Source organism: Chiloscyllium punctatum, chromosome 10, assembly GCF_047496795.1.
Source record: "Chiloscyllium punctatum isolate Juve2018m chromosome 10, sChiPun1.3, whole genome shotgun sequence".
Taxonomy (NCBI): Eukaryota; Metazoa; Chordata; class Chondrichthyes; order Orectolobiformes; family Hemiscylliidae; genus Chiloscyllium; species Chiloscyllium punctatum.
In genome coordinates, this window is record NC_092748.1 from 75,568,881 (window position 1) to 75,595,586 (window position 26,706).

The 26,706-nt window shown below is 39.6% G+C and overlaps 1 protein-coding gene across 2 annotated transcripts in view; it reads right to left on the reverse strand.

Annotated features, from left to right (window-relative positions):
• Nucleotides 1-25,683, reverse strand: part of heg1 (heart development protein with EGF-like domains 1) — a 74,834-nt gene extending 49,151 nt beyond the window's left edge. For both annotated transcript variants that reach the window (XM_072579572.1, XM_072579571.1), the window contains exon 1: nt 25,153-25,683. In XM_072579572.1, the coding sequence (XP_072435673.1) occupies nt 25,153-25,492 (340 nt within the window). In that variant the 5' untranslated portion in view covers nt 25,493-25,683. The remainder of the gene's footprint in view (nt 1-25,152) is intronic.
• Between the last annotated feature and the right edge of the window lie 1,023 nt (nt 25,684-26,706).

Genomic DNA, 26,706 nt, shown 5'->3' on the forward strand with positions numbered 1-26,706 from the left:
CCTCAATTTTTTACATGAAAGGGTTAGAAACTCCCTAATAACCATTATGTTTTATGCTCCATTTATGCTGCCTTTGCAGCTCCAGAGCAAGGCCAAATTTGACATTAGGACAAGCAAACAACTTTTCATTTAAAAAATGTAACTCTGCATGCTCCTGCCAGCCAAGTGAATACTATTTTTCAGTTCGTACTAGCTCATTATTCCAGCTTATGAGTGTGTCACACAGGAAATGGAGCACAGACCTGTAATACTGTGCCTCCATTGTTTTGTGTACATCCTGAAATAGTCCCAACCCAAGGAAGGGTGAGGGATGGCAGGGTCAGGTTTGACAGATAAAGCTGCTGCTTACAACAAGCTGCAACTTCATCATCATATCCAAGTTACAGGCAATGGATTTTGATACTTTCCAAATCATTTTGTGTTCTTTACACCTGTGTACAGCACCACTGCTGACTTCAAAATATCTCTCAGTTGGAATCTTTTGCTGATCATTGGACAGTCAAATCTGATTACCAATATCTACATAATTAGGGAAGGCAAGGTTCTGGGTTTCCATGACATTTATATATGATTCTTTAGTGTATTTGAGTCAAAAGGTGTTAATCACATCTAGTTCCATAAATGTACTATGCTTAGTTAACTTTAAATTTAAGATAAAAATTTTAAAATTCACAGGTCACATGGGAGAAGTTTGTACATCTGCAGAAATATCACATTTTACAGCATAAGTCTATTGAGATAGCAAACATGGCAATAAGAGTGGAATAATCCAAGGATGGATCTTTCTATGTGTTGTGGAATGTACTGGCGTAATACCTTTAGTCTGGAGTTATTGAAGTCTTATTTGTTGCCATGGAATCTGAGCATTTCTTTTTAAAGTCAAATATTCTAAGTATGAATTATGACGTAACATGCAGTAACTGAAACAGAATAACATGAGAAAAGGCAAATTTAAAACATAATAATGTTGTGTGTTGAGGCAGGCTGCAATGAAATTTAGCAGGAGACATTGAGAATTATAGGTCACTGGAGACTAGTTTCAGAACAGCAGGCAAGTTGTCAAGAGTTTGACTACACTCTGTGTGTGCAGGCATTGGTTTTAAGGCAGAATAACCTAAATGAGCCCAAGCTTTTCAACACACAATTCACAAAACAATCTGCTATATGAATTATCAAAATTATGTGAGTGCATCTCTAAGACTGTGTGCAATAAATTATGCATTACCTCTTTTTTTTCTCATTCAAGAGAAAAGGGCATGACTGGCTGTGCCAGCATTTATTGCTGATCCCTAATCACCTTGAAGGTGGTTGGAAGCTCCCTTCTTAAATCACTGGATTACATGTATCTGCTCCCCTTGTAATTTTTAGATGGTAGTGGTCATGGGTTTGGAAGGTGGTGACTAAGAAGTCTTAGAGAATTTCTGCCGTGCATCTTGTAAATGACATTGCTGACACTGAACATCAGTAGTGGATGGAATGAGTTTTGTGCTTGTGACTTTTCATCAAATTGGACTTGAAACATTAACTTTGTTTCTCTCAGATGCTGCATTTTCTAGATTTCTTATTGCTAAGCTAGTGCAGCTTGATAGCACTGTTGATGATCCATTTCATCATTTACAGATGATCAGGAGTAGACAGATGAGGCAGTAAATGGCCAGGTTGCATTGGTCCTGCTATGTTTTGCATACAGAACACAGCTGAGCAATTTTCCACATTGCAAGAAAGATTCATATCTTGGCTGAGTGTGATAAGTTCTGGTGCATCTTTGGTACTGTTGCTAGAATATTGTTAGGCCCATAGTCTTTGCAGTATGTAATGCTTGCAGCTCTTTCTTGATAACATGTGGTGTTACCCAAATTGACTGAAGACTGAAGATGAATCATTGACTTGACATTTTAGGCGGAAGAGTATTGCAAATGTTTCAGTTTTATGTTTTGCACTAATAGGTTGGGCAAATGCCATAAATGATGACTGAGATGTTTGTGAAGTCTTCTCCTCCAGTCGTTAAACTGTCCACCAGCCATAACTGGATGTGGCAGGACTGCAGAAATTAGCTCTGATCCATTGGTTGTGGAATCACTTAATCCTTGGAGAATGTGAGGACTGCAGATGCTGGAAAGTCAGAGTCAATAAAGTGTGGAGCTGGAAAAAGCACAGCATGTCAAGCAGCATCAGAGGAGCAGGAGAGTTGATATTTTGGGTCAGGACCCTTCAACAGGACACAGGCAGCATGGTGGTTCAGTGGTTAGCACTGCTTTCTCACAGTGCCAGGGACCCGGGTTCAAATCCACCCTTCGACCACTGTTCGCTTGGAGATTGCACATTTTCCCCATGTTTAGTGGGTTTCCTCTGGGTGCTCCACAGTCCAAAGATGTGCAGGGTTATGAGAATTGGACATGTGTTCAGCAATTGTAGATTAGGTACATTAGTGATGGGAAATGTAGAGTAATAGGTTAAGGGAATGGGTCTGGTGGGATACTCTTCGGAGGGTTGGTGTGGATGTTTTGGGCCGAATGGCCTGTTTTCACACTGTAGGGATTCTGTGACGAGGACTCCTGATGAAGAGTCCCGACTCAAAATCTTGAATCACCTAACCCTATCTATCATTTGTTGTTTATATTGTAAAGCATGCAAGAAATCCTATGCTGTAGCTTCAGAAGGTTGACACTTCTTTTCAGATATACTCAATGCTGTTTTGAAATGCCTTCTTATACTTTTCATTAACTAGGCTTATCCCTTGGTTTGATGGTAATGGCAGAATGGGGAGGATATGGTAAGCCATGAGATCGCAGACTGCATTTGAGTATGACTCTATTGCTGCTGATGGCCTACAGTACCTCATGGATGCCTGACTTGATTTGCTAGATCTGTGTGAAGTCTATTCCTTTCAGCATGGTGGCTTTGCCAATACAATGGAGGGTGTCCTCCAAAGGAATGGTGCAAAGGTTACTCCTACTGATACAGACAAGGAGAGATGCATTTTCAATAGGCAGATAATATATGTTTTTCCTTCACCACCCACCACAGATTCAATGTGGTAACTATACCTTTTAGCACTCGAGCAGTCAGTAATGGTACTGACAAGTTACTGTTGAAGATGGATACTGAAGTTCATATCCCAGAGGATGTTCAGCACCCTTGCACACTCAGTGCTTCCTTCAACTGATGTTCAACATGGAAAAGTATTGATTCATCTGCCTGGGTTGGACCTGTAGTATAGGGTAGTCAGCTGGAGGTTTCCTTCTCCTTGTTTTACTAGATGATGTATGTCTTTGTGGGATATGAAGTAAATGCCATAAGACTGCAAGGATTTCCGAGTCAACATTAAGGACTCCCAACTGTAAACCACTGTGTTACCATGTCTGCTTGATTCATTCTGCTGGTAAGATAGGCTGGGATGGTGGTGTCTGTGATATTATTTATATGGCTTGATTCCACAAGTACAATTGTATCAGGTCTTTTCTTGAATAATCCATGATACCGCTCTGCCAATGTTGACATGAGACCTTATAAGTTACTAAGGAGGACTTTGCAGCGTTGACTGGGCTCAGTTTGCAGTTTCAGTTTCCTGTGGCTGAAGTTAATGCCAAATCTTAGAATCCCTATAGTATTGATAGAGGCCATTTGGCCCAACGAGTCTGCACCATCCCTCCAAAAAGCATCAGACCCTATTCTCATAAACCTGTACTTTATGGCTAATCCACCTAACCTGCACATCCCTGGACATGATAGATAATTTAGATGGACAATCCACCTGACCTGCACATCTTTGGATTGTGTGAGAAAGCTGGAGCATCCAGGGAAAACCCATCCAGACATAGGGAGAGTGTGCTAACTCCACACAGACAGTAACCCAAGGAGCCCAGGTCCCTGAAGTTGTGAGGCAGCAGTGCTAACCACTGAACCACCATGTTGCCCAATGGCGGCATCCAGATAGCACATCCAGTTCCATTCATTTGAGCTTGTTCAGTGGCTATACACAATTCAGTAGCTTTCTAGGCATTTCAGAGGGTAGTTAAGAGTCAACCATATTTTTATGGGTCTGGAGTCACATGTTGACCAGACCAGGTACAGGCAGATTTCCTTTCCTGAAGGATTTTCATAACAATCAATAATGGTTTCATGTCTAACGTTAGACTTTTAATTCCTGGCAATCTGTCATAGTGGGATTCAAACCCAGGTCCCCACACCATTACCTAGATCTTTAGATTACTAGTCCAGTGACAATACCACTACAGTATTGCCCCCAAACTAGCAATGTATTGGAAAAATCCTATAGTTGCTTCAAAATAATTATTTTACAATAAAACAGAAATGTTTGCATACCATAATGGCAGAATCCTTTACAATCTGCTGGCAATGTTTCTTTTCTTTTATTGAGGATCTGAATTCTAAGCTCTCCAGCATTTCTTCCCGGATCCTAATTTCCCCAGAATTCTTAGACTGGGCAGATTTTGAATGGAAATTTGTGGTTGGGGAAGGGGATAACATTTTTTACTTCAAAACATGAGTGGGTTGGAGTCATAGGTTGAGGTCAAAGTATTTAAAATCAGAATCCAGAATACATCCCACCCACCTGGTTTTCATAGAGGCAAACAGTAGCAGGTAGGGAGAATTGGTTGGATGAATGACAAGTCTGCATCGTGAACAATAGGTGGTTCTTTAATCATGACCTCTTTTGTATTCACTACTTGAAACTTAATTCAGGTGTCCTGTATTTGGTTAAATCTTGCATCTAAAGCCAGGTTGCTGGACACAGTGCCTTCTTAGGCATGGTCACCCCTGCCCATTGACCCTTTCAATCTCTCTGTGAACTCTTGCACAAGACCACTGACCTCCCCATTATGCTCAGTTTACATCTCATAACAATCTCTACCTTTTACTCTGCATCTTTTTTTTATTGGAGCATAACACACAAGGTATAAATATGTTGTTGTATTGATCAAGTATAGGGGAACAACAGCATTAAACTTAGCAGTCAAATCCATGTCAAGTTTCAGATTTATAGCGTTTCCACACAAAATAGTCTCTGCTATATGTTCTTTCTTAAAAATCTTAACTGTATATTTGCTTTTGTACTTCAGATTAATTGATTTTAAAGCCAAAGAAACTTTGTTCAGATCTTGAGTCAATATTACAAGTTCTGTGAAGGGGAAAGTATGCTGGCAGCGCTCAGCTTTAAGAAAGCTATCATGGGTTATTAGAACAATGGACGCAGAGAAGAGGGAAAACATCCGTGCTATAAAAACACAGCAGCTGGAGGAATGTAACTGGCTAAGAGCCTTCAAGCTGAAAGAACTCAATTCCACTGGCTTGTGTTAAGGTATAATAACAATGCGTACCAGTCACATGATAAAATAAATCTCCTTACAGGGAAAAGTGGAAACAAGTGGTTAAAGTGTATGTTGGACTGAGCCTAAGTGTAACCTTGCAGATGTGTCATTCTGAGTGGTATTTGTAGCTGACCTAATCTTCAGCCACCTCCTGAGCTGTTTATTTGTCCACAGATTAGTGAACCACCCTTTATGTCCACAAAGCAAACCGATTGGTTTGTTTAATTTCCCTAGCCATTACTTTCATGGGATGAGCCTCAAAAGTTTAAACAAACACAGAGAGAAGCATTCCACTAATATAAACATTCAGATCCTCAGAACACTTTGCAATGAAGCACCTCAAAATGTATTGGGGTATGAATCAATTCAGCAGTAGAATGAGCTGCAGGTTGATTTAGTTAATGAAAGCCTAACGAAAGCTAAATAATCCACTTTACATAATTACTTATTGATGCAGCATCATTATTTTTCAATGGCCCATAAAGACAACAGCTAAAAGCAAACTTAAAATACATATTTTCTGTGCTACCAGACAAGCAAGACTTCCCTGAATTTCACAGTCGCCACAATTGGTTCTCCCACCACCAAAACCAATAAAACAGGCCTAAAAGTATTTGTTGCATACGTCAAGACAGCAGCAGCTCACCCCAGAGACAAAGATCAGACCTGAAAGCAAGTTTCTAACAACCCTCAAGCCCCTTGGTCAGAAGCATGCGGTTTAGATTCATTTTGCCCCATATTATTTCTAATATTTAATTTACTCAAACTCTTACATTGGAAGATCCAGTTTCTTGTGCACTCAACAAATCATCAATTTTCCTTATGCTAGATCACTTTGAAGCAGTTTCCCCTCTGTCGAACAGTGGAGAACTGTTAATGAAATGCGTACTGATTCCTTGAATCACAGAAATTCATTTATGACTTGTGGTGCTTGTATTTACATCCAGCCAGCCAAAAACAGGAGAGGGAAGAAAAAAAACAGGTGGCACAATGTCACCTCATGATGTTAACCTATCTTGTTCTAATTCAATAAAAAAGCATAGTGTTCAAAGCCAAAACCACAGCAAACTGAGCAAACTTACAGTCTTTCACAAACTGAAAAGGGTGTCAAACAAGAAGCCAAATAAAACAGTGGTCCCAAGAAACCTCTGCATGCCACAGACCTAAGCATTCACGATACTAGGCATGATCTACTCACCATTGCATAGAGGATGACAACCTGTTCATTTAAGACTCCTTTAATTGAATAACATCAATGTTTAACATTAACTTTTTTTTAAAAAGCGCCACTCTGGCACTCTGCAGAACCTCCTCTATTCTGTCAGGGGAACACGAATAATAAAGTGAGCTTTATTAGTACTATCTACTCTGATATCACACAACGGTTACTGACAAAACCAAAAATATTGCCTTCACCTGCAACAATCAAAAGACTGATAAAAGAAAGAAGTGAGGTGAGAACCTTTTCCTTGAAGTGGGTGTAAGGCAGTGTGAAGAGAGTTAGATAGAGTCCAAGATAATCTGAAACCAATTAAGAACCTTACATCTGTGCATGTCTCATGTCTGCACAATGTGACTTTATGTTGTAATGTTTCAGTTAAGCAGTTTGTACCAATCCTCCATTAAAATGCATTGTGATCACATTAATTCTGAGTTTACAATGTTAGCTTAGAAAATTACAATTACACAGCCTAGTTGTTTGGTGGTTTAGTGCCGTGTTAAACTGTCTGAAAAAATTCTCAGTGCCTAGGACTCACAACTTTACAATTCAGCAAATAGGATTTGATGTCAATCTTCAGTCTTTTTACCTCTTCTTAACTTCAGAAATGACATTTTTTTTATTACACTGTTCTTCTTTAATAATTGTATACTTCCCTGATTGATTTCAGACCTTAAAGTTAAAAATGAAACATGTACATTAACTTTTCTCTCACAGTCTTTCCCTTCCTTTCACCCTAGCCGTAGCTTCATATGGTTTTAGTCAGATTTGAAAGAAACAACTGCAGTTAACAGTCGATCTGTCATTCAGAAAAGTGGAAGTAAGCTAGCACATGTTCATCTTAATTTCCATCTTGCTCCATGACATCCCAGTGCCAACTATATTGATTTTTTCTGATTAAACCCCCAAATCCTATTGTCACTGAGCAGCCATTAATAGATAGAACCCAGGAAGCACAATAACTCAAAGCTAATCTCTATGAAATGAAGGAAGTTACTCAGAACTAGATAAACCAGTTTAACATCAGTGGAAACAGATGTTAAAATAACCAATTTTGATTATGAAATATTCCCACACCTATATGTGACAACAGAGAAGGATTGTGCCGTATCACCGTATCTGTCCCGATGCCTCCATTTCCCTTCTCCCTCTTCATTTTTCCTTTTTTTTCACTCCATAGCCCATATCTCACTCCCCATCTTTCCACATACCCTCACTGCCTTCCACTTCTACCTCTCCTTCACTTCTCCACCTCCCCTTTCACTTTGGAAGCTGGAGGAAGGGTAGGATAATTTAACTAATACCATCCTGTACTTGTTTCCAACTCCCAACCCCTCTTTCTCTAAGAATTCCATCCTGTGAGAAGAAGGAAATAATATATAACTTATTTCGACTGGATCCCTTTTTGCATAGGTCTTGACTGATGTTCCTTACGACCCAGAAGCTGCCAGGCTGTGACTGCTCAGCAACTTCTAGCTACCTGACATTTCAAGTCACAGTGTTAGATTGGGTAAAGAAAATGCTTAAGTGGTGCCTATCAGATGTGATACAGTGAGCTATCTCACATAGGAGTGATGGGTTACTTGCTTCTAATAGGCATGGCCGTACCTTAGAGCAAAAAAACAGGGAAAATCCTAGTTTGAGTCTTTGATTAAATTAGCTTTACCAGTTAACTCAGTTGATTATTGCATGTGGTACTAAGAATGCCAATTGTTAAAGGCAAAATCAAATCAGGTGAAGAACTACTTAGGTAAATGCCAATCTGTGCTTATCCTCTCAACCAACGAATGGTATTTGGCAGAAAAACTTAGGCCAATGTTTTTGTGGAGTCACAGAGATTCTATACTGTATCCAAAACGGCCCTGGAATCTGGGCCCAGATGTCCCAACCCATTTCTGACAGTTCTGTTTTAGTTCACTGGGGAGTGGACGTATTTCACACATGAGGAAATGGAACCTAGCAATGTTCAGTGCCGAGTTCAAACAGACCAAATTTTCATTGGAGCAAAGGCCTTACCCTGTATTGTGTGACTTATGATTTTTAAGGAGACAATGATCATAAAAACTGAGAAAGGTGTGGAAAGTCAAGTTGTCAATTTATTTATATCACCTGCACTTCAACTTTTGAAGAAACAAAAAGAGACTGCCTGTGTTTCTAAGTTGTAAAATTCATTTAATAGTTACTTGTTGGCATAAGCCATACAGTATTATTATTGTTTTGACAATCTGTCATTAGGCTCTCTCTTTTTCTATGATACATTTCCTGACTTCCTTTGTCAGCCATGGCTGTCTAATCCCCCCTCCCCGGATAATCTTTCTTTTCTTTGGGATGAACCTCTGTACTGTGCCCTCAATTACAACCAGAAACTCCTGTCATTGTTGCTCTACTGTCTTCCCCACTAGGCTCTGCTTCCAGTCCAATTTCATCAGTTCTTCTGACATGCCCTTGTAATTACCTTTATTTAACTGTAACACCATTACGTCCAATTTTGCCTTCTCTCTTTCAAACTGCAGACTGAACTCTACCATATTATGATCGCTGCTTCCTAAGTGTTCCCTTACTTTAAGATTTTTTTATAAAGTCTGGCTCATTACATAGCACTAAGTCCAGAATAGCCTGCTCCCTTGTGGGCTTCATCACAAGCTGTTCCAAAAACCCACCCTGTAAACATTCCATTAATTCCCTTTCTTTGGATCAACCAGCAACATTATTCACCCATCCATTTGCATATTGAAGTCCCCTATGATCACTGTGACCTTTCTTGACATGCCCTATCTATTTTCTGGTACATCTTGCGTCCCTGGTCCTGACCACTGGTGGGAGGTCTGTACATAATTTCCATTATGTTTTTGCTTTTGGTGGTTCCTCAACTCCACCCACACAGATTCTACATCATCTGACCCTATGTCATTCAGTTTGAAAGGTGTTATCTAAGGATTTTTGGTGAATTTCTGCAGTACAACTTGTAGATGCATCAGTGGTGGAGGGAGTGGATGCTTGTGAATGCGGTGCCAATCAAGTGGTGGAAAGCTTACTGAGTGTTGTTGGAGCTGCACCCATCCAGGCAACCGAAGCTGAAATAGGCCCTCCTGGTGCTGCATCCAGGCACCAAGTAGAGAGCTTATTTTGGAAGTCTTGTATCAGGCAGGCTGACAATAAGCAAATGCAATCCAACTCAGTAACTTGCACAATGCCACATTATGGTCAAAACAGAGTGGCACTAGAAAAGCATAGCTGCTCAGGCAGCATTCGAGGAGCAGGAGAGTCGATGTTTCGAGCATGAGCTCTTCCTCAGGAATGGATGAGCTTTTCATCAGAGATAAATGGAGGGTGGAGAGGTTTGGGGGAAGGTAGCTAGGAATGCATCAGGTGGATAAAGGTGGAGGGTGAAGGTGATAGGTTGGAGTGGGGGGTGGAGCCGATAGGTGGGAAGGAAGATGGACAAGTAGGACAGTTCAAGAGGGTGGTGCTGAGTTGGAGGGTTAGATCTGGGATAAGGTGGGGGGGAGGGGAGATGTTCATGTAGTCACTGCTACAGATGCAGCAGCCAATTTGCACACAGCAGTGTGATAATGACCAAATAATCTATTCTTACAATGTTGTTTGAGGGATCTATATTGGCCAGGGCACTGTGATAACACCCCTCTCTTGTCTTTAAAGTGCTATGGGATCATTTACATCCACTTGAGAGGGCAGACGAGGCTATAATTTGTAATGTCATTTGAAGAGGACCTCTGGCCAAGCAACACTGATGTGTCAACCTTGACCTTTGGGAGGACTTGAGACTGAGAAACTTAACTCAGATGAGAATGCAATTAACTGAGCCTTGCCTAAAATACAAATTCTAAAGAAAGAATCTTTCTTACAAAGTGGAAATGCAAATAAAGAGAAGAAGCATTTTAAATCCGTAATTTGACTGTTCACAATCATACTGTGGAGAAATTTTCTGGAAGTTTGCATTCTACGATGCACTTCCAGTAAATTATAGTGTGATTGACTCATTGATAGCATGATGCCAAAGTTCCTGGGAACCTATCCCATCAGCCTCACTGCGGGAATGAGGATTCCATAATCACAGCTCTTCATCTATCCTGATAAAACAACTGGCTAAGTCTAATGTATTAGATTAAAACTGTTTTGATCATTATTAAAATTAGATTGAACTGAAATGTCATGAGTGACCTGGCAGCAACTTGATTTATTGGTGCAAGATCAGTTTCTAAACAAAGAGTTTTCTGCTCAGCTTTGCCAAGCTAATGCAAAAACAATTATCTTTCAGATGTACTAGCTGGGCCAGAATGTTTCTTGTAAAATGGAATTGAATATATGAGAGCCATTTAATGTTTATAGCGATTCACTGATGTCTGATCACTTAGAACCGTCAATCGTTAATTTTAACACAGTGTATTGATCAAAATTCACATCTCTTTTGGAATACATATTCAGAAATGCATTCACTTCTAAATGAATGGCTCAGGTAACAGTCAATATTTTGTTGAGATCTATTTAAAATACTGGAACAAGTATTTGAGATCTTGCAGCTTTTTTTTCATTTAAAATATAGGAATATCTGAAGAATTATTAAATAATTACTTCCTGTGATCATGGGCTACATACTAATATAATATCCCTACAAATAACAGATGCATGCTTTGAAATTAATTTTCCCACCAATATGTAAAATTTATGATAGTTTTACACCTTCCATTTTTTCCAAGGTGTATGTTACCACATGCAGTGCTCATATTACACTTTCCGGAAAAGAATAAAATAAATACGTTAAATTTACGTTAAATTCTCAATGTTAAAAATACACTGGTCCAATAGGGCCAATAAAACATCAGAACTGAAAGTAAATGCCTGTCATTAGAAAGTAGTTGTGTTTTTCTAGAATCATCATCTGCCTCTCTATGGCACATTCTATTGTCACTATTCTCACTGTATTTTATTTCATTGCTGCTGTCTTGTCTGTGATCTATTCTATCCTCACTGCCATTACTGTTTTATGTAAAACCATAAGGTGTAGGAGCAGAATTAGGCCAGTCAGCCCTTTTGAGTCTGCTCAGCCATTTGATCAAGGCTAATATGTTTCTCAAGCCCACTCTCCTGCCTTCTCCCCATAATCCTTGATCTCCCTTACTAACTATCTATCTCTGTCATACATGACATTCTTCTGTGGCAATGAGCTCTGCAGATTCGCCATGATCTGGCTGAAGAAATTCCTCATCTCAGTTCTAAAGTGTCGCCCTTCACTCTGAGGTTGAGATTTCAGGTCCTGGTCTCTCCTACTAGTAGAAATTGCATGTCCATTCTATCTAGGCCTCTCAGTATTTTGTAAGTTTCAATTACATACCCCGTCATCTTTCTAAACTCAATTGGGTACAGATCCAGAGTCTCAACCAATTTTGATATGACAAGCCCTTCATTCCCGGGATCATTCTTGCAAACCTCCTCTGGATCCCCTCCAAGGCTAGTGCATCTTTCCTTAGAACTGCTCACAATATTCCAAATGTGGTCTGACTAGAGCCTTATACAGCCTCAGCAATACATTGCTGTTCTTGTATTCTAGTCCTCTTGAAATGAGTGCTAAAAGCTAGGACTCCACAAGTCCCTTACTGCTTCAGATTTCTGATGCCTTTCCCCATTTAGAAAATAGAATACACCTTTATTTCTTTTCCTATGAGAGTGCATAATATCACATTTTCCCACATTGTACTCCATCTGCCACTCCTTTGCCCTCTCTCCCAGCCTGCCCAAGTTCTTAATTAGATTAGATTACTTACAGTGTGGAAACAGGCCCTTCGGCCCAACAAGTCCACACCGACCCTCCGAAGAGCAATCCACGCAGACCCATTCCCCTACATTTACCCCTTCACCTAACACTACGGGCAATTTAGCATGGCCAATTCACTTAACCTACACATTTTTGGACTGTGTGATGAAACCGGAGCACCCGGAGGAAACCCATGCAGACACGGGGAGAATGAGCAAACTCCACACAGACAGGAATTGAACTCAGGTCTCTGGCACTGTGAGGCAGCAGTGCTAACCACTGTGCCACTGTTCTTCTGCAGCCTCCCTGATTCCTCAAGACTACCTACCCCTCCACTTATATTTGTATCATGTACAAACTTAGCAACATTGTCCACTGTTCCTTCATCCAGATCATTAAAATATATCGTGAATAGTTGTGGTCCCAACACTAACCCCTGTGCAATACCACTAGTCACCAGCTGCCATTCTAAAAAAGATCCCTTTATTCCCACTCTCTGCCTTCTGCCAGTCAGCCAATCCTCTATCCATGCCAGTACATTGCCCCCAATGCCATGGGTTCTTATCTTGTTCAGCAGCGTCCCATGCAGCAGCTTGTCAAAGCCCTTCTGGAAGCCCAAATAGATCACATTCACTTGCTCTCCTTTGTTTAACCTGCTTTCAGCTCTATGGTCTCTTCTAACCTAACAATATTCTCTTCCATTATAATTGCCTTCTCAATGGTCTATTCTGTACTCAATATCATCACTGTTGTATATTCAATTTCACATACTTCAATGTTCACAATCCTCGCTATATTGTGTTCCATAATCTTCATCCTCTGTGGTCTATCACTATCAACTCATACATCCCTGTATTCAATTATCACACTCTTTACTGTTGTGTATTCTATACTGATTGAAAAGTATTACAAAATTGCAATATTTTGAAGAATTACTTTAAAAGGAATTCCGGGTCATGATTTCTTGCAGTAAAAATTCTAATCAGATTACAAAAATGTTGCAGTTCTTGAAGCAAATATAGAAAAGGCCACCTATTAACATGTTTTGTTTGATTGAGTCTTTAATTAACTTATCTGATACACTATTACACTTAGTGTTTTGAAAATTAAGGTATTCCTTTATACCAGGCACAAACAAGATTTATAGATTTGTTTGATTTCCTGAATTCACTGTTGTGTGGCAAAACATTACAAAACTATGATAAAGCATGAACAAACAGGCAAAAATCTCCTAAGCTGTATAATATTCCTACAGCTCAAATAAGTCCCATATGCCATGCAAAGCAACTAATTTCTCTGAGGGTGACACCAAGTAAACAATAGGTACAAACAGCTGTGCCAAAACAGGCAAGCTTCCTTTAATAAGGAGAAAGAGGAAAAGGAATGAATCGCAACAATGAGAGAGGAAGATTTTTTTAAAAATTATTTGTTCTATTCATGCTATTTGAAAGTATTTACAGCTTTGAGTTTATTTTTAACTGTTAATATGTGTTTGTTATCATCTTGGTGAAAAACAGTAACATTTAAAAGAAATTCAGTGTCCCAAATATGAGCTAATCAAAGCAAATTGTACCATCTTAGATTCTAGACCAAGGTATTTGATTCTTTAAATCATAAAGCACCATGGATCATCTTCCAGCATTTTGGTTGCCTGTTTAACTTGTCATGATGCTGAGATTCCTGCATGGCACTAATGATTGCTGCTATGCTGAGTGAAGGAGCTAGCACTGACACCTTTTACATCCAAATCATTGACAAAGGAGGTGTGTAATCACCTGCATTTATCTCAGCAGTATCATCCAGCTCAACCAAGATGACCTACTACCAATATCTTCTGGATGGGAAGGTCATTAAAACTCAGTTGTTTCCAAGCAAAAACAAACTCATCCTCATGGACATCTATGACCTTCAGTTTGCAGATGACTGCTATGTGATGGTTTCCCCCACATAGAACATGCAAAGGATGCTCAACCTCTTTAATATCTCATATTTGGTGACTAGCCTCTCTTTCAACATTGCCAAGATAATGGTCCTCCAGTCAGCTTTCCTGAATTGATTGAGCATCCCTGGTGTCATCAATGTAGATGGGGTGGCTCTGGGTGGGTGCAACATTTCCCATATCTAAACAGTTACCTCTCCCAGGGACTACAATGGTGAAGAATCCAAGGTAACTGTGACAGTATTGCCTTGTTCAAGTGAGATAACAGTGACATATGAAAGTCAACACATACTTGTTTATAAGGCTGCTGTGTTGACCATCTCTGTCTAATGGAGCAAAATCTGCACTGCCAACTGACATCACATTACAATCCTTGTGAGCTTATACCAGAGGTGCCTACACTGAATCCTAGAGATCCAATGGGACAATACACAAATCAATGCAAACATCCTAAAGAAACTGAATCTATCAGCATTAACATCCTCCTTCTGAAGAATTTCAATTATTGGGAAAATGTTAGAGTCTATTATAAATGATGTAATAGCAGAGCATTTAGAAATAAGGTCTACATGGATTCACAAAGTGTAAACCATGCCTGACACATTTGTTAGAATACTTTGAGGAACTAACAAACAGGATAAAAGGGAAATCAGTCAATGCAATACATTTAGATTTTCAGAAGGCATTTGATAAGGTACCATATATTAGGCTACTTAATAAGAACAAAACCAGTGGTATTGGAGGTGTTATATTAGCATGGATAGAGCATTGGCTAACTAATAGAATAGAGTGATGGTATAACAGGTGCCTTTCAGGAGAGCAAACTGTAACTAGTGATGTGACACATGGATCAGGGCTGGAGCCACATTTATTTACAATACACACTCATGACTTGGAGAGGATGTACTATAGCTAAGTTTGTGGGTGACACAAAAATAGGTTGGAAGGAAAGTGGTGAGGATGCCTCAAAGAGTCTGTGGAGGGACACAGACAGGTTAAGTCAATGAGGGAATAAAACGTGGAAAAATGTGAGTCCAAGCTTTTTGCTAGGAAGAATAGAGGAAGTGAATATTATGTAACTGGGGAAAGCTTGCAGAAATTGTACAGCACAGAAGGATTTGGGAGTCCTTGTGCATAGATCACAGAAGTTCAGCAAGTAACAGGAAAGGCAAACATAATGCTGGCCATTATTTCAAAGGGAATGAAGGAGAAACGTAGTGCAGTCTTGCTAAAAGATATTTGTCAGACAACACCTGGAATTCTGTAAACAGTTTTTTGCCCCTAATTTAAGGAATACCACACTGGCGTTTGAGACAGTCCAGAGACGATTCACTAGGCTGATAATGGGTAATGAGAGTCTGTCTTATGAGAAGAGTTTTAGTAGATTGAGCTGGTATTCACTGGAATTTAGAAGAATGACAGGTGACATTATTCAAACATACAGGATCCTTAGGGGACCTAACATGTTAAAAGTGGAGAGTTTCTTTCCCCTAATGGAAGAATCCAGGACCAGAAAGCTTAAACTCAGAATAGTGGATCATGCAGTTAGGACAGAGAAAAGGAGGAATTTCCTCTGAGAGGCTAGGCATCTGTGGAATTGTTTACTTGGGAGGGTTTTAGAGGATGGCTCATTAAGTATAGTATTCAAGGCTAAGTTAGATAGATTTTAATCAGTAAGAGAATCAAGGATTACAGGGAAAAAGCAAGAAAGTTGAATTGAGGATTATCAGATCAGCCATGATCTCATTTGGGGCATGGAATGCGCTGCCCGTGGGAGTGGTAGAGTCAGATTCATTGGCGACCTTTAAGCGGCATTTGGATAGGTACATGGATGGGTGCTTAATCTAGGATAGAAGTTCGGCACAACATCGTGGGCCGAAGGGCCTGTTCTGTGCTGTATTGTTCTATGTTCTATGTTCTATGTTCTATGAATGGTGGAGCGAACTCAATGGCTGAATGGCCTATTTTTTCTCCTTTGTCTTATGGTTTAATTAAGATAACTGTAAACATCTTGTCTCCACCAAGAAGTGCAGACAGGGGTCACTCATTCTTTAGTAACCTTTTACTTTGTGCCGTTATTAAATAATCAAAACCCATTCTCTGAATTGTAAGTACTCCAGGTTTGTTTACCTGCAAAGTAAAAGTTATATTAACTAAAGCAAATACTGTAACTCATAAAATTAGATATTCATGACTGCATTTATATGATTGACTTGTACTAAATGTAGAAAGGACTCTGCTCTACCCATTTTAGTTCCAATGTGGATGACCCTATATTTGCTTACATTGACATCTAATTCCTTCAGTGTTACTTTACCCATTCACTTAGTCCACCATTTATTTTGTAATTGGATGCTTCCATCTACATTGCTTTTGATATCACCCATTTCCTATGTCCTCAGCAAATGTTAGATGTCTAGTTTTCAATTCAGTCAACTAAGTCACCAATTAATTCAGTGAATAGTTGAGGCCTCAACACAAATCTTTGTGGGATAACCAGTCACATCCTGTAAATTCCCCACTATTTCCATTATAACTGAAAAATAATATGGATGCTGAGATCTGAAACAAAAACAGAAAAGTTCACTCAGTGACTGGAAGCAAAGGCTGGTAGAATGGATCTTTTATGGATTGAGACATTGTTGCAGTGGTGTTCCCCAAAGGTTAATATTGGGTCCATTTGTAGAGTCATAGAGATACACAGCATGCAAAGAAACACTTCAGTCCTGCTCATTAGTACAGACCAGATATCCTATATAAATCCAATCCTATTTGCTAGTATTTGGCCCATATTGCTCTAAACCCTTTGTATTCATATATCCATCCAAATACCTTTTAAATGTTGCAACTGTACCAGCCTCCACCACTTCCTCCGGCAGTTCTTTATTACATGCACCACCCACTGCATGAAAAAGTTGCCCCTTAGTCCCTTTTAAATCTTTACCCTTTCACCTGAAACTTGTGCCCTCTAGTTTTAGACTCCCCTATCCTGGGGAAAACACCTAGCCCATTTACCCTATCCATGCCCCTCATGATTTTATAAACCTCTATAAGGTCACCCCTCAGCCTCTGATGCTCCAGAGAAAATCGCCCCAGTCTATTCAGCCTCTCCCTATAGCTCAAACCCTCCAATCCTGGCAACATCCTTGTAAATCTTTTCTGATCCCTTTCAAGTTTCATGGTAACCTTCCTCTAGGAGATTCTTCTATAAATTTTCTAACCAACATACTCAGATATGAAGAATATCATTTAACAGTTTTCAGATAATATGAAACTTAGTAAAAAAAGTAAATAGAGTGTAAATATAGGCTTCAGAATGTCATTGACAGTATGGTGAAATGGGTAGAAGCATAGAAAGTGGATTTCAAAAAGGAGAATTATGAACTGATGCACTTAAGGTGTTTGAGGAACTAATGTGGAAAGATAGTAAACCACAAATGCACATTTCATAACTGAGCGTTATCAGAGAACTACTGTAATTTGACTGCAGGCAGTTCAGAGAAGGTTCACTAAATGTTCCCTGGTATGGTGTGATTATCTTATGAGCAAAGGTTAGACACGTTGGGACTCTACTCACCAGATCTTAGAAGAATGAGAGGTGATCTCACTGAAAGATTTGGATTCTTAAGGGCTTGACCGGATAAATGCTGAGAGGGTGTTTCACCTCATGGGAGAGTCTAGGACCACAGGGCATTGTTTCAGAATTAAGGAACACCAATTTAAGACTGAGGTGAGGAAGATTTTTTTCCTCTCAGAGGATTGTGAGTCTTTGGAACTTGTTGCCACAGAGAGCTATGGGGGCATATCCCCTGTGCATGTTTAAGGCTAAGATAGATACATTCTTAACCAGTAGGAAAATCAAGAGTTACATGGAAAGGACAGGAAAGAGAATAATGAGGAATGTCAGAGTCGAGAGTGTGGTGCTGGAAAAGCACAGCTGGTCAGGCAGCATCTGAGGAACAGGAGAATCGACATTTCAGGCAAGAGCCCTTCATCAGGAAAATTCTGCATCTGCAGCATCTGTCGTCCTCACTTTCTCCCAATGAGGAATGTCAGATCAGTCACAGATCTTACTCAAAGGCAGAGCAGATTCAAGAGGCTAAACAGCCTACTCCTATTTCTTATGATTTTATGCCCTCATTTTATGTACATTGCTGTACATTTCTAGGTTTCAATTATTTCTGTGATTCAATTGTTTTGAGACAATTTTCAGAGAATTCTCTGCTGTTATAAACCTGAATGTTTGTTTCAAGGTGTTGTCATGTTTAGCTCATAAAAATTAACACATGATGTATCAAACTTTCCAAGGCATGTTAACACTGTCAGAGTGCTCCTTTTCATTGAACCTGCCTTGGAGTATAATGTTCCTGGCATGAGTTTCTCATTAAGACCTCCTGAGAAAGTTGAAGTGTACCTGAGCCAAGAATCTTCTAAAACAGCACAGAGTCAACATCAGATGCCAAACTATGCCCTCTATTTTACAGGTTGGACGAGGAGGATGTAGTGTCAGGTAGGTGATTGAGGGAGCAAGGAGGCAGGTGGGTGAAAGGTAGGGTGGCAGGTGAATAGGGAGTAGGGTGGCAGGTAGGTGAGAGGGTAGAGTGGATGGCTTTCTTGAAAAGGAATTGCAACAGGGGTGTGGTCAGATGTTGGAAGGACTATGGATTTCTGGGGGCTTCGAGTGTGGGGATGTTTTGCATGGAAGGAACACAGGTAAGTAATAAGACAAGCAGTTAGTCAAAGAGTGGTCGAGTATCACAGATATAAGTATTCAGGTCAGTAAGTCAGAAACCAACTAAATCTCTGACTCTAAATCAAATTTGAGAACCATGTCAGATACCATGCACCCATCAGAAGTTTGAACTTACTGGGCAATTATCACATAATCATTCTGTTGGGACTTCCAAAAGGTCCTGTGGTGCATCAATCAGGGTAAGTTCACTCTCCAGCTACCAGAAGATCAGGGCCATTATCTTATAGTCTTATTGAATATAAATTAAAATCTGAAAATTAATTAACTGGGATGTTCTTTTTTGAATTAATTTCAAAACTTGTCCCCTGAGCTTTTCCTCATCACACACTAGAACAGGCCAAAAACATTTGGCAAGAATGTGTACAAATTAAAATTTGCTGCCTGTGGTCCCGGAGCTGGAAGAAAAATATTAACCAAAGTAGCGAGTTTTCTATGTGGCAATATAATCTATCCAGGAGCTTCTAATGAAATCCACCTTTTGGTTTTTAGACAAATGTCTAGTAAAATGGATGCATATATTATAATAAGCAATTCCCTACAGATCTGACTAAAATATAAAACAGACTGAGTGATTATTACAGCAGTGAACACACCCACTGATCCACATTGCAGTCAACTGTCAGCAAAAGTAACAGCAGCTTGCACACCCATCTGTAAAGTATCAGAGTTGCCATATCATTGTACACAATGCAGAAAACTGACACTGGGAAAAAAAAGACAAATGTCTCATGCCTCAATACCATCTCCTTCAATTAGTCAGTGGAACCAGTGCCACCGAGGGTAATAATAAATGATACTGTTGCAATGAAAGGTCATTGGCCTGAAACATGTACTCAGTTTCTCTCTACAGATGCTGTCTGACCTGCTGAGTTTTTTGGATATTTTTCAGTTTTTCAACTTTCGGAGTAATTTGCTTTTGACCTAATGATACCTTATTATTTCCAGAATCACACCAAATATCTCTAAGGGAATTAATGACCGTAGTACAACAATGAGGAAGCAGTTCCAATCTGTGAAACATCTTTTTGTTTATAAAACTGCAGGTTCCAGCACTAGGTCTGCATTTGGTACCAGAGAATATTCTCTTTGACCTGGTCAAGAGGACTTTGATTTGGACCAAAAAGCAAAGCTTCAAAGCAAAAAAAGGTGGAAAGTGGGATTAGTGTAGATTTAGTGTACTTTTGGTAGTACAGACTCAATGGGCTATTGGGCTCTTCTGCACCAGATGATTCTATGAAAAATCAGAATTAACAGGGAAAGCTTCAAAGTGCCACTTACATATGTTGCTTCTGCATCATGAGAACTGATTTATACATCCAAGAAAAAAATCTGCATTTCATGGTTTTCTCCCAAACAGGGATGGGACAATGGGAAAAGCTTTTTTGCTCTTCTTCAAATGTACAATTTATTTTATTTTATCTCCATCTGAAATAATAGTTAGGTTCTTCATTTAACATTTCATCTGATACATGGTATCTTCAACAATTCCTGGAGAACTCCACAAAGACTTTGGTCGAGATTAAAGATGCAGACTTGAATTCACAGGCTTTTAACTGAGAGATGAGCATGCTACCACTAAACTACAGCTGACCACTTAGTACGTGGTAATACATAAAGTGAGAATTGGAGAGATTTCAAGTTGTTGATCTTGCCATCAGAGATAAATGAATGATTGAGAATTAATGTTTTGTTTGATTCTCCTATATTTACAAATGAATACTTATAAATGTTATTAAATTCAATATTTTTGCAACATACCCCATAGGAAAAGCACTACTTATAAACAAAAGCATCACAATTTCCCTACAGCTCAATAACCTGCTTTTATCAATATTATTTGATATAACATGCACAGTTTTAAATAAAAAAGCATATTTTTAATTCACTGTGGAACATTCACTGAGTTAAAGCGAGGCTTTCCTCTGGCTCCCAAAGGCAACATAATAAGGGAGTGGTTACTGGATTACAATAGTAAGTAAGAATTCAACAACTGTTAGAAGATTAAAATATGTCAGCACACTAATAATGGAGACAAGAGTCTCCAAAAGCTTCTTTTGCTTTATTCAGCTTTGTAAGGCATTTCCGTTATTACTTGAACCTGGCTGCTGGGAAGCATATGTAATAAGATTTTCTGATCTTCACTATTACAGTTTAACATGTCTATAATGATCAACTTTGAAACTGACTTTACTTAGTTCTTTTTTGTAGGCAGCCCCAGATTTATAAGTGCTTAATTAATTAGTTCACAATATAATTTATCTGTATACACTGCTTTCAGAATTATATGTAACTCTTTGAACAGCCTGTGGAGTTAACTGAATTCAGGAAATATCTAAGGTGGGCCCATTGCATAGTAGTTGTGATCACTATGCTCTGTCAGAATCCTTCCTATTTGGAAACCAGGGTTATTGTGACTGCAAAAAGTAAATATGAGTCTTTTCTTAATAATTAATTGAAAAATTCAAGGTGATTTCAGACTAACCCTATATCTAGCCACCAAATTTGTTCAACTTTTCTTCAAGTACAAACCATCAATAAATACACAGGATTGTGCGGATGATAGCACAACGTCTTTTCAATATGGTTAAGATTTCTGCTTCTAATCATTCAGAGAAATTTCAATTCTGTCTCTAATGGGCAAATGTTCTAAGATTTATACTAAATTGCCAATCTTACTCAGAGGGCTCACATTAAAGCTGAAAAATATGCTGATTAGAAGCAATATAATTATGGCATATGTCTCTGGACTAGGCTAAGGATCTATGAAAAGCAAAAACTTGTTGTTAATCTACTTTGCAGGACTTCTAGAAGCTATTTTGGGTTAAGCCTTTATTGTGAAGTTATCTGCATTACAACAAAGAGCTACAGATCAACTGGTACTTCTGAAGTTCCAGGGAGAATCCATATTAGTCATTTCCTCACAATGATTATTGGTGAAGCATGTAAGGGATGTATGCCAGCTGGACTACTGTAACTAAGAATGATAGTTACACGACATTAGCTTTTGCAAAGCTTGCTCCCTCTTCAATAGATAGACCAATCAACAAATATCCAGATCTTTAGAGCTGGCTGAAACCTAGATCTTATCTCTGGATTCATTTAAAATATTGTGAAAAAGCATAGACATCAGGATGAAAAGGGTGTAGATTCTGGTGTCTGACAAGGAGTGAGAATGCATTTCTAAGGCTCTAGCTTACACTTGAGATGTTGGCTGCAAGATCCTGGAAAAAATATTTGTTTTGTGGGTAATACTATTTTGTTAGATAAAGTGAAAACTTCTCTGCATGCTTTTGGATGGGAAAAATCTTCCTGTAGTAGAATCACAGGTAGCTAGGATAGTGAAGAAGCTGTTTGGTATGCTTTCCTTTATTGGTCAGAGTATTCAGTACAGGAGTTGGAAGGTCATGTTGCGGTTGTACTGGACATTGGTTAGACCACTTTTGGAATATTGTGTGCAATTCTGGTCTCCTTCCTATCGGAAGGATGTTGTGAAACTTGAAAGGTTCAGAAAAAAATTACATGGAGATTGCCAGTGTTGGAGGATTTGAGCTAGACGGAGAGGGTGAATATGCGGGAGCTGTTTTCCCTGGAGCGACGGAAGCTGAGGTGTGACCTTACAGAAGTTTATAAAATCATAAGGGGTATGGATAGGATAAATAGACAAAGTCTTTTCTCTAGGGGTGGGGCAGTTTGGAACTAAAGGGCATAGGTTTAAGGTGAGAGGGGAAATATATAAAAGAGACCTAAGGGGCAACTTTTTCACACAGAGGGTGGTACATGTATGGAATGAGCTGCCAGACGAAGTGGTGGAGGCTGGTACATTTGCAACATTTAAAAGGCATCTGGATGAGTATATGAATAGGAAGAGTTTGGAAGGATATGGGCCGGGTGCTGGCAGGTGGGACTAGATTGGGTTGGGCTATCTGGTCAGCATGGATGAGTTGGACCAAAGTGTCTGTTTCCATGCTGTACATCTCTATGACTCTATGACTTTATATGAAATGAAAAGACCAGAAAAAGAAGCTGAAGATGATGGGCACTCTGTTATGTGGAAGGAGTGGGCCTTTTCAGTGATAAACAGACACTTCAACATAAGTCCTGAGCATTTCCAGCACTTTCTGATTATAGTTCAGATTTCTAGTGCCGGTAGTTTTGTTTTGTGTATTCTTATTCATTTGGCATTACATCTCAATAGATTGTTAAGTCTTCTTTAATACATGTAAATTAACTTTTACTTAGAACAGGCCCTTTGGCCCATGATGTTGTGCCAAACATGATGTCAAATTAAACTAAAGCCTTCTACCTGCCCTTGGTCTATTTCCCTCTATTCCTTGCATATTCAAGTGCTTGTCTAAAAGTCAGTTAAATGTGTGTATCATATCAGCCTCCACCACCATCCCTGGCAGTGCATTCCACACTCCTACCACTCTCTATGTAAAATAACTTGCCCCTCACATCTCCTTTAGGCTTTGCCCCTCTCACCATAAATGTATGCCCCCTAGTATTAGACATTACAACTCTGCAAAAAAGATTCTGACTGTTAACCCTATCTATGCATCTCATAATTTTATAGGCTTCTATCAAGTCTCCCTTCACCCTCTACTGCCCTGGAGAAAACAGACAAAATTTTTCTAGCCTCTCCCTATGGTTCATACCTTCTAATCCAGGCAGCATCTTGAAAAATCTTTCTTGCACCCTCTCCAAAGCCTCCACATCCTTCCCAGAATGAACACAATACTCTTAAGTGTGGCTTAACCAAAGTCTTACAAAGCTGCAACACCATGACATCCTGACTCTTGTAGTCAGTTCCCCAACCAATAAAAGCAAGCATGCCATATATCTTCTTTCCCACTTCTGTGGCCATTTTCAGGGAGCTATGGACTTGAACCCCAAGATCCTTCTGTACATTAATGCTGTTCACGGTCCTGCCATTAACCGTATATTTTTCCTTAACATTTGATCTCCCAAAATGCAGCATCTTACACTTATCTAGATAAGACCATAAGACAAAGGAGTGGAAGTAAGGCCATTCGGCCCATCGAGTCCACTCCGCCATTCAATCATGGCTGCTGGGCACTTCAACTCCACTTACCCGCATTCTCCCCGTAGCCCTTAATTCCCCGAGACAACAAGAATCTATCAATCTCTGAAAACAAGATTCAACTCCATCTGCCATTTCTCCACCCATATCTGCGAGTAATCTATATACTTCTGTGCCCTTTAACAATCTTCTACGCTACCCACAACTCTACCAATCTTTATGTCATCTGAAAACTTAGTAACCCACCCATCTACATTTATACATTACATACAGTTAAGGATTTTCCCTATGTTAGGGAATATTGACAGTCTTTTTTTCACAATCCTGCTGTGTCTAGTAAAAGTCAATTTCTGAATCTGTGCCAATAATTAAATGTAGGGACAAAGGAGGCTAATGGTCAATCAATGCAGCACATCATAAAGAATATAAACATGTATATCACATGTACCCTACAGGATTTAAACTGTTGGCGTTTTATAGCACTTTCTATTGCTTGTCACAACTTAAAATTGATTGGCACAAAAACTACTACAAACATTTTTAAACGTGGATTTTTGATTTGTATTCACTTCTTTCAGGAGTTTTATTTAAACTCTGGTAAGTCAGGGTGTTCTCTGGTGAGCTGGTCATAAGGCTCTGGATTGGTAAGGGTCATCCTCTGTCTGTGTGTTGAGACTGAAACGCTTAAGGCTGTCAATATTTCGATTAGGGCTGTATAACGACAGAGCAACATGAAGTTTTCACATATGAAACGTTGGAACTCCGCCGACAACTTTATTCTCTCGTGAGCAAGATGAGAACAATGCATTAATACAACCTACCAAGTATTGGTAGTCGCTTCTTCCCGATTGTTCAACGTTAATATTCAACGATTTCCCGCTCTAAACGCTTGCCCTAAGGAGATGTGAAGTGTACAGAAGCTGAGAGAGGGAGTTTCTAAACAAAAGTTTACTTTTGGATAAAAACACGTGTAGCTGCTGCTGTTATATGCGGCGGTATTAGAGACGACTTGGGCTGGGCATGTGAAGCGCACAGCCGAATGGAATTGTGGCTGCAGTGGGCACAGTGGGGGGCACGCAGAGGGCAGGACTTACCGGCACTGGGCACCGAAGGTGACAGTCGGCGATCATCAGATCTCGAGCCCGGGGTGGACAGTGAATCCGTCCCGGGGCTGAGAGTCCTCCAGTCGGGCTGCGAGCTCTCCGGGAAACTCACCCCTTCCCAGCCTGTCTTTTTAGCGGTAGAATTCACAGGCAAGTCAATAGAGTCTGCAAAGCCTGGCCGGTCTGTATAAGGGGTGTATGATTCACCATGCAGAGGTCTGAAGAGCAGCAGGAGCAGCAGCAGGCTGCTGGTGGGGTAAATCACGGCGCATGTTGCCATGATGATGATGTCTGATCGCTTCGGGGGTCCGGATTCGTGTGCCAAACACATACACAAACACACGCGCGAATGAAACGCTTTGGAGACAAATCCGTGCGTCCAAATCCCTCGATCTTAAGCTTGCCTGTATTTACACAGTCGGTCTCGCATTCTCCAGTTAGTTCAGCAGCTCCACTGTAGATGTAATCCAAGGTAATAATCCATCTCGAACTAAAACTCATCCGGCTGCGTGTGTGAGTGTAATAGAGAGAGACAGGCTGGACGATTAGACTGACTGACTCCTCCTAGAGGTAGGTGCAGATTTCCAGTTGAAGCCACGCAACTCAAAGTGAAGAAACCACAGACGTACTTTATCACAATAAAGTTGCTATCTCATTTTCCTGTAGAGAGTGGAACGCTCTGTTTCCAAGATACATCATCTTGGGATGTAAAGTGAGTTTTCTGTTTTGGGAAATAAATACAGGTTCCTTCCTGTAAACTGAGGAGCTTCCCAGCATACACGAAATCGACATCATTTCTATATAGATTTACATTGCTTCGCCGGTTTCTTTTGAACTTCAAAACTTGGCATCACATTGGGACCGACTCAAATAATTTTCAAACGTTTAAGTGAACTTTAACCAAACGTATCTTGCGCCATCTAAGAGCCAACGAACGTGGTTTAGCAAGTATCATTTTGCCAACTTTGCACAACGCAAGTTTCACTGTCTGCAATATTTTGCTGTTGCTTTATTGCATATTGTAATATATTCAGTAACTGTCTTTTTTTAACCTATGCCTTCCAAACTCTTTGCAAAGCAATTTAAACTTTGCTGTGTCGGCTTGAGAGTAAACTGCAGCAAATGCAGCGTAACTATTACAGAAAGGTTGCTTGATTCAGCAGAAGTCAAATTATTCATAACGAGAGCTCACTATTAAATTGGGCATATGTGAGACTCTCACTTGGATTTGGAACTAAAAAAAAACTTACCTTTGAGTTGGATAATGCAGCCAGATCCTTTTCTTTATTGTGTCCATCTAATTTTCCAACATCACTATATTAACCGATTTGTAAAGACATTTAGGTTTGCTACAAGATCACAGAAAATGCTAATGCAGAGGAAATTGACTGTGACAAACTTGAAATTTGTTTGTGTTTGAATTTTAAATATTACAGATTTGTACTTTAAAATTGGCAAGTTATCTTGCAAATTTAATCAAATGCTTCACAAGACATTTTATCAAATAGGAATTCTGCTCAAAGCTGTTACAACAGGACAATCAAA